This window comes from Castor canadensis, chromosome 5, assembly GCF_047511655.1.
Source record: "Castor canadensis chromosome 5, mCasCan1.hap1v2, whole genome shotgun sequence".
NCBI lineage: Eukaryota > Metazoa > Chordata > Mammalia > Rodentia > Castoridae > Castor > Castor canadensis.
Genome location: NC_133390.1, coordinates 159,886,113 through 159,894,746, shown reverse-complemented (window position 1 = coordinate 159,894,746; position 8,634 = coordinate 159,886,113). Strand labels below are relative to the sequence as shown.

The 8,634-nt window shown below is 45.3% G+C and overlaps 1 protein-coding gene across 26 annotated transcripts in view; it reads right to left on the bottom strand.

Annotated features, from left to right (window-relative positions):
• Positions 1 to 907: 907 nt before the first annotated feature.
• The window catches only part of Epb41l1 (erythrocyte membrane protein band 4.1 like 1), a 118,837-nt gene continuing 111,110 nt past the window's right edge, over positions 908 to 8,634 (bottom strand). For all 26 annotated transcript variants that reach the window (XM_074074680.1, XM_074074682.1, XM_074074679.1 and 23 more), the window contains 2 exons: positions 8,314 to 8,430; positions 908 to 4,256 (listed from right to left, as the gene is read on the bottom strand). In XM_074074680.1, coding sequence (XP_073930781.1) covers positions 4,248 to 4,256; positions 8,314 to 8,430 — 126 coding nt within the window. In that variant the 3' untranslated portion in view covers positions 908 to 4,247. The remainder of the gene's footprint in view (positions 4,257 to 8,313; positions 8,431 to 8,634) is intronic.

Below are 8,634 nucleotides of genomic sequence, written 5' to 3'. Positions count from 1 at the left end.
CATTCATTTTTGTGAAGACTCTTTGGCAAATGACAGTAATTTCTTCACTTATGGAAGCAATAGTAATGTTTCTTTTTAAAATATTTTTTTTCATAGTGAGTCAATTTAAAGAAAGGTAAGTCAATAATGGGCTGGGTGATATGAGGATATGGTAACATATACGAAGGTTGCAGGCAAAGGCTGAATTGGGGACTGCTGTACCCATTATCCACTAGGCTCTCACATGGTGCGGAAGTTGCAGGAAGAGATCCCAATGCATGTGCTCTTCTTTCAGGAAGAGGAGAGACCATGCTGTTCCTCCACACACAATGTCCCTCTAGTTCTTGGGGCCGTATGCTTATTGTTCCCCCTGCCTGCTAGAATGTTCTCACCCAAGTTCTTCACCTTACTTGATCTTTCTCCTCATTCAGTTAAAAAATCACCTTCTCAGGAAGGTCCTAACTGGCTTTTTTTTTTTTTTTTTTTTTGGTGTATGAGGGGGCTGCTGAGGTTCAAACCCAGGGCCTCACATATGCTAAGCACCTGTTCTACCACTGAGCTTCAGCCTCCGCCCAGAACACCTTGTTTAGAGTGAGCTCCTTCAGTGACCATCCATTCTTTCATCTGTGATTTCCTTCCTGGTGCTGATTACTCTGACTTGTCTTTGATTGGTCATCTGTTTTATTAATCTGTGTCTTCCACTGACCAGTGAGCGCCTGGACAAGAAGGACTTTTCCCTGTTTGCTGCTGCCTCTGTAGAGCCCAAGTCAAGGCCTGGCCCTCATTGCAAAACTCCAAACATGTGTTGAGTAAAAGTGTTCTAAGTTGGGAGATCTCCCTCCAGTTTTATACCAACTTGTACCAGTAGCCAAAGTCAGAAAGAGGGAGAGACAGAGGAGGGAGAGAGGGAGGCCAAGGAAGTCAGTGGTTCAGCATCAAACACATTTATTTCACTTTTATTGAGTATACAAGAACAGAGAGCACACGCATACAGCACGGAGCACTGAGGTGGGGGAGAGTGGGGACAAGAGAGGAGAGAGGGGGGTGAGATAAAAGGAACAGGACAGCATCGCAGTTGGTTGGTAAGGTGCTTTTCAAAAAAAAAAAAATTAGAGTGATGTTGCTCATGCAATTTCAGGCCAGTCTTGGAATGTGCTTGCAGGATTCAAAAACTGAAACAGGTCCTGGCACTTCCTGTACCCTCAGATGGAAAAGATCCAACGAAAGCAAAATGATAGAAAATAAAGATCTGTAAGATGACAGATTGGAACAATCCCTGGACAGCATATACTTTACACTGCTCATTTTGAAAGTAGAGAAAGGGGGATAGGACTAGCCTGACGTCACATGGTGAATTGGGGCTGAGCCAGGATGGTCACTCAGACTCCTGACTGCCCTCTGGGATTTTTCTTGGCAGCACAGATAATATGAGAAGTATAAAAAAGAAAAATAGGTTGAAGACAGACAAGACAAACGCCTCTATTCTCTATGGAAAGGAGGATGGGGAGGAAACAGTGCTCTAGATTTTAGCTTTGCAGTCCTTTCCTCCCTGGTGGCACTGCCTGCCTCTCTATGGAAGGAAGGTCAGAGCATCCATGGGTGAAGATCTCCACAAACCCTGGAGGCTCACAAGCTCAGCCTGATTACTTCATCTCTGTCATGAAGCCACACACCCAGGGCCTAGAGGCAGGTGTGAAACCCACAACAAAGATCCTCCCTCTGAGGTGTGTCCAATGTGCTCAGGACACCTGGTCCCTGCAAAGGTAGGGGGGCCTGAGCCAAATTCCAAGTGGCTTAGAGAAGATGGAGCAATTTAAACTCTTGGCTCAGAAGGAGCAGGAGCTCTCAAGTTGTGAAGGGCAGGAAGAAGGTTCTGTAGCTTCTCCACCAATAAGAGTGCAAAGAATCTGGAGCAGGGAAAGTGGGCTGCTATACCTGGGCAAGGGGTGGGAGGAGTGGGAGCATCAGCCAGCACCAGCCTGCTCCAGGGGGATGCAGCTGACTCTGCCATCTGAAAGCCTTGCTCTACTTCCCATTTGCTCAGGGATAAAAGCTATTCTAGTTTCCTACCCTGCTTTAGGTCAGCACCAGCTAAGTGGTTAAGGTATATGTTAAGCAAGCCAAGGGGGCACACCTCGCCTGGGGCCTCTGGGGAACATCCCTGTGTAACATCCAATAGGTTATAGAGAGTGGAGGAATGTCCTCAGATGGGCTAGCCATGGCTGGGGATAGAAGGCTGGCCTAGGTAGCTTCCCAGGTCCCTCCTCTCCCCTCATACTTCTCTTTAGCTCAAGAACAGTGGGTATTCAATAGACATTTGTTGCATGAACTTACTGACTGTTTTAGAAGCAGGACTGGGAAGTGAAATAAGACAAAGAAATTCAAGTGCTAGGAGGCGTCATCTCTCAGAAAGGGGCATTCCCTTAGCTCAGGAAGTAGCTTGTGGCAGGCAAGACCAAGAAAGCCAGCCCACGTGTGCCAGAGGGCAATGCTCAGCTTGTGCAGGGTTTTTTCCAAAGGCTGCTTGTGGTCCAGGGCCATTTCTGGGACTCTGAGGGCACAGGCTCAGATGCTGACTGATAGGAAGCTCTTCCCAAGCCAGGGTCTATAATGCTGAGAATCTATGGCCATACCACCTTTCACCTTCCATTGTTGTGGGGGAGGTGAGGCCTTTGGAAATGCAGTTGTGACCTATAGGACCTGCCCTGTGCTTACAGTCCCTTTATCATGATTCAGAAATGTAAGGGGAGGAGCTGGGTACTTTTAGAGAGCCAAGTAAGAGCCACCATGTCTTACCTTGGCCGAGGTACCACCTTCCTGAGGGTATGGAGCTAGTCATCACAATGTGGTCAGGAAAGAGCAAGATGTGGCAAAATAATAATAATAAAACAAACAAGGAGAAGACTGAAAACCAAGGCAAGCCCCCTAGGGAGGTAGGAGGACTGAGCTAGGGGACCTCCACTCCACAGCCTCAGCTGCAGAGTTCTGACTCCAACCCCATGTCTGAGCACAGACCAAGCTCTGGAGAAGGCATTTCAGACCAGCTTGTTTGGGACTATATCTGTGTTGCTTCCTCCTTGCTGAACCCCCACTTCTCCACGGGGCGGGGGGGGGGCTCTCACTCTCCCCACCAATCACCCAGTTACAAACACCACACAGTTTTACTACACTGAACCCGTTCACCCTACTGGGAGCTGACCATACCTAGTCCAAGCTCCTCAGCTGGGCCAGTTCAGCAAGATCTAGGAACCTTGGGATACATCAATCACAGTCTGATAATTTTAACTTGAGAATGTCAGCTTCATACTTACCAGCACTGTTTATTTTAATACTTGTTTCCTGCTATATAGAATATACAAAACTTAAAAGCACATCCATACACATCTCCTACGAGCTGCACCTTCATCATGAGAAACCAGAAACAGACAATGTCTACTTCCCTTCCCATGGCTTCGTTTTCTGTTCTTGCTTCCTTTGCTTTTTCTCTTTTCAAATGAGAGTCATCTGAAGTGGCCCTCAGCAAGGCCCGGACACACGGGGGAGAAGCAGAGGGTGGGGGAGAGGAGCTGAGACAGAAAATGACGACAAGACGTGTAAGAGTTGAGGGTGAGGGGAGGCGGAAAAAAAAGGTGGATTTTGCAGCCCAGTGTCAAGACCCAGAAAATAATAATCCAGTGTTCCTCCTCCTCCTTTCCACGTGGGAGATTTTCTTTCTTTCTCAGAAAATGGTTGACTGTGCGTGCGTGTCTTGCTGCTGCAACTTCTTGTTTGGCTGCATGACAGTTTTCCTTTGCTTTTGAGAGGCCCACAGATGCTGAGAACAAACAATCCACTAACTGGACCCTGCACACCCAGGATGGAATGGGACTTCTACAATCATCGTGGTCTGCTTTTGTGGTTCAGCAGGGGGAAGGGGAGAGCAAGGGAGGATGATTGTTATATGTTTTTTTTCCTGGAAAAAAAAATCCCACCAATTCTTCAATGTGTCTGCAAAGGAAATGTAGGTTGTTGCAGATGTTGGTTGTTGCCATCAGCTGACTGCTCCGCCAGCCCCAGCAGCAGTGCAAGGACGCGGTGTTTCCTGTATATATATCTATATCTATATATATCTATATATATATATGCTTTTCCCTTCCCAGTCTCTCATCAGTGACAGTATGTCGCAGCTGGGACATCGGTGTTGTGTTGGAGAATCCACAATGAAGGCCCCTTCTTAATGGTTCTCTGGCTTGGGTTGGACCAGACACGCCAGCATCTCTTCACGGAGGTCAGGATTCCTGGGAGCCAAAGCGGGTTGTGGGGCAAAGAGGGTGCAAAGGAAGGAAGACAAGGAAAATTAGTAGATTTTGTCACTGACCTTTAAATACATGGCAAGAATTTCTTGTAGCTACTCTTTACTGGATGCCCTTTATTGTGGCTGAGAGAGATACAGTGACACAGCTGAGAGCTGACCCACAGCTGCCTGACTCCATGTGCATTTGCTTGTTTCCAAGGAAGTGGTGTCTTTTCTTTGGCCTGAAAATCTGTTAAAATATCCTTTAATTCTGAGAAGCTAAGATCACAACCATTTCACTTTTTCTTCCCATCTTTCCTCAGTTCTATGAAATGCTTCATCATAACTGCAGTTGTTCTGGCTTTGCTTGCTTTTCCTTTTTGCTCTCCATGTGTTTTCTGTGGCCTGGAGATTAAACTCTGACTGTTTTACATCAAGAAACTGGAGCCTGGATTTTAACTCGAGTTTGACCCAAGTACTCAGAGTTTAAGGGTGTGGACTCTGACATCAGGTTCCCTGAGCTCAAATCTCCTTCCCTGACCTGCTAGCTCTGTAATCATGGTGAGTTTCTCAACTTCTCTACGCCTCAGTTGCTTCCTCTATAATTTGTGTCCTGCCTTATGCAGTTATAAAGAGAAGGCCCCACAAGGGCCTAGTGTATAGTAAGTGCTGGATTAACATCGGCTCTTCTTATTATTACTATTGTTCTTGCTGTTGATTTACTTTAAGGGTAAGGGCTACCTTTTACCTATATTTGTCATTGCAGTGCCCCACACAGTGCCTGAAATATGGCATCTACTCAAAACCACTTAGCACATGGAATATCCTTCCTGCCTTTTGCCTCTCACACATGATCAAGTGCTAATAAAGTTGTCAAAAAGGAAGCTGGGTGTCTCCCTCTTGCTGACAGTGTTTGGCAAACACTCCTTCTCTGAAGGAGGTGGGCCAAGGAACATCTAAACAATAGTGTTACAGTATATTCTTCAGCATTTGTTAGCCTACTGTGAGTTAATGGTAATGACAGTTAGGATGAACTTTAATTGAGCACTTACTACGTGCTTAATAGAACACTGTGCTACCTACCATATATGTATGATATTCACAATCTTATGAAATATAGACTATGGAAAAGCATGTGTTCAGGAAGGTAAGGCCATATGGTGACTTTGGATTTGGTTTGGCTGGCTAATCAATCCATCATATTTTAGCTCCATGATTGTGAGCAAACTACCTAATGTCTCAGAACCTCAGTTTCCTCATTTGTAAAATCAATGAGCATATAACAGTCCTTACATGGAGTGTATAACCTGGTGCCTTGCATAGTGTAGGCACTCAATACATGATGGCAACTGTTATCATTATGATTGTCATCGCCATTTGGTCGATGAGGAAATAGGCTGAGAAGGTCAAATAACTTGTTCAAAGTCTCAGAACTAATAACGAGCACGGTTTGAGATTCAAATCCAGGCCTATGGGACTTATAGAGCTCTTTTTTGGGGTACCAAGATGTGTCTATCCACAAGGCAATGTTTTTCAAGCACCTTAAGGTGGACTTTCCTAATTCAGAGACCTCTCCCCAAAATTAATGGGTATGATTCCAAAAAGAGTCAGGGGTGGCTCCTACTTGTCGATAGCTCATGGTGAAGCATGTGGGAGGAAAAAGAAAGGGAAAAATTCCTGGCCTTCCAGGGCAACATAAACAGAGTGATCCAGAAGAGAGAGAAGGTTCGTGGTAGTGTGTGGGGTAATGGCATCAAAGAAAGAACTGAAGAGGTGGGAAAGAGCAAAGGAAACAGTAAGGGGGCAGATGTGAAAGACTGCAAGGGTGGTGAGGAAGACTGGATGTGGAGGTTGGGAAAAGAGCTCTGAATGACCAGGGAAATGGGAAGGCAGGAGTATGTGGGCCCTGGGAAAGATGAGGTGGAGTGAGAGAGAGAACGGAGATGTAATGAGAAACACACAACATAAACCCCAGGAAAGCACACAGCCAGAGGAAAACAGCTGCATGAGGGATCACCCCAGTATTTCACTTTGAAAGTTATGAAACTGAATCCCCATGAGGGAAAAACTGACCCATGGTTCCACACTGATCAGTGGAATGGCTACAGAGCCAGATCCCCGGACTCCCAGGACAGGGCTCTTAGCACCAGTGGCTCCTATGCCTGGCTGCACAGGGACTCTCTAAAGACCAAGGTGTAAATGAAGACTCTTTTAAACAAGCATCCCCAGGAGATGAGTTCATGTCTGCACCAGCTTAGCAAGTGACTTGCCCTCTACCACTCTAAGAACTGGGGGGAGGAAGGGGCAGCAAGAATGACTAGACATCTGAGGGGACAAGAGTGACAATAACTTGGATCAAAGACTAAGTAAGGCTGACAAGCCTGCTCCTCCCACAGCCAACTCACACTTCTAGACTGGCACTGTGCAGCAGAAACAGAATGCAAGCTACACATGGAATCCAAACTTTTCTAGATAATGGATTTTCTAGATAGCGTTTCCTAAATTGTCTAGATATCTCTATTTCTTCTACGCATGTTTAGATAAATAGAAATTTTTTATTTCAAAATTTAAAAAGTTAAACTTCATATATATAAAATTTAACACAGTATACCCATTATAATTTCAACTTGTCACCAATATAAAAATTACTGAGATAGTTTACAGTACTTTTTCGTATTAAATCTTAAATCTTCAAAATCCTGTAAGCATTTTACCCTTAAAGCACATCTCATTTTGGATTAGCCAACGTCAAGTGCTCACTCATCATATTTGGTTAGTGGCTACTATATTGCACAGAAAGAACATTTCCATCATTGCAGAAAGTTCTGTTGGACAGGACTGGTCTAGACCAGTGGTTAGCAGCTAAATGTTTCATCACTTTCTCTTCTGACGTGAAGGGGGTGGTAATCAAAGGAAGAGAGACATTCTAGAAAACACTGGTTTCATTTATTCAAGGAAAAATGAAAAAAGGAGACCAGCTATTATTTATGGGATCTTTAAGGTGGATTTTTTTTCACTGTAGTGTAATGTGCAAAATGTGTATGATGCACAAATCTATTAATAAGAGCTTGACAATTTTTTGTGTGTGTGTTGAGGACTGAACCTGGAGTCTCACTCATGCTAAGCATGTGCTCTACCACTGAGCTACATCCCCAGCGCTGACATCATTTTAGATGTGTGTACACCCATGCAAACCCACCCAGCTGGAGATACTGACATTTCCAGCACCCTAAAAGGTTCCTCTGTGGTTCTTCACTGTCTATACCATATCCTAGAAGTAACAGTATTCTAAGTTTTATCAGCATTGGGATAAAAGTTTTGCCTGGTTTTCAACATTCAATGAGTGGAACTGCCAATGAATCCTGCAGAATATACTTCCTACGTCTGCTTATTTCACTCAATTTCTGTGAGATTTTATTTTATAGATTTGATAAAATTTGGTAAGAGGGGCCAGAAGACACTTTTCCCCAGCTTAGACTGCTACAGCCCTATGTGCCCCAACACTACCTCATTCCTCTTATTACCAAGGCCTCAGTGGCCTTCAATGAAATGGGAAAATATTGAGGCCCCTAAGATTCTGGTCTGGGTTAATCTGAGAAGTCAAGGGTTTTCAATCAAGCAAGGCAGATGGGTCCGAGGGCTTTGGGCATTAAGTCCCCTTAGCAATATCCAGTGACCTGTGATGGAGACAGAGTCTCAGGGACAGGAATATGGCACTGGGCCTGGTAGGACTTTTTTTGACTTCCAGCTTAAATGAGGTGTGCCTCCATCTGTCCACCTCACTCCTAACTGTCAGTTCTCTGACACTTCTTACCACTTCTGGATTCACTTTTCTAGGTCTGGGGCCTGAAACCCCAAAGAAACCAAGGAGCCAGTCTTACTTCCCCTCCTCCCTCAGTCTCGTGTCTTGGGGGAGCTGCTTGTCTCTTTTGAATGTAAACAGGCAGGCAAAGGGTCACAGCTACACCATCAAGTCATTTGAGCCCTTAGGTGGAAGTGATCCTCTGAGGACTGTGCTACTGCTTCCTCCTTCCCCTCACAACTGAGCCTAACAGCCTTACCTGCGGCTTCTTGTCTCTCTCCTCCGGGGATGGGTCTGTTTCTCTGTATACAACAGCTTTGGTTACCAACATGTCAGGATGCTGCAGTTTGGCTTCCTTGATGGCCAAAGCCAGGGCCTGGTGTAGAACAGCAAAGTGAAGTACCATGGAACAGAGAATATGAGAGAAACTGGAGAACACAAACCAGTGCACAGCTGGGGAGACTAAGGCTGGGGAGGAGGGCAAAGTCAAACAGTCAGAAGGAGAGACTACAGCTCTTATCTTCTGGCCCCCATCAGATGTCCCTTCCTTGGGGACAAGAAGCAGATACCTTTCCTGCCC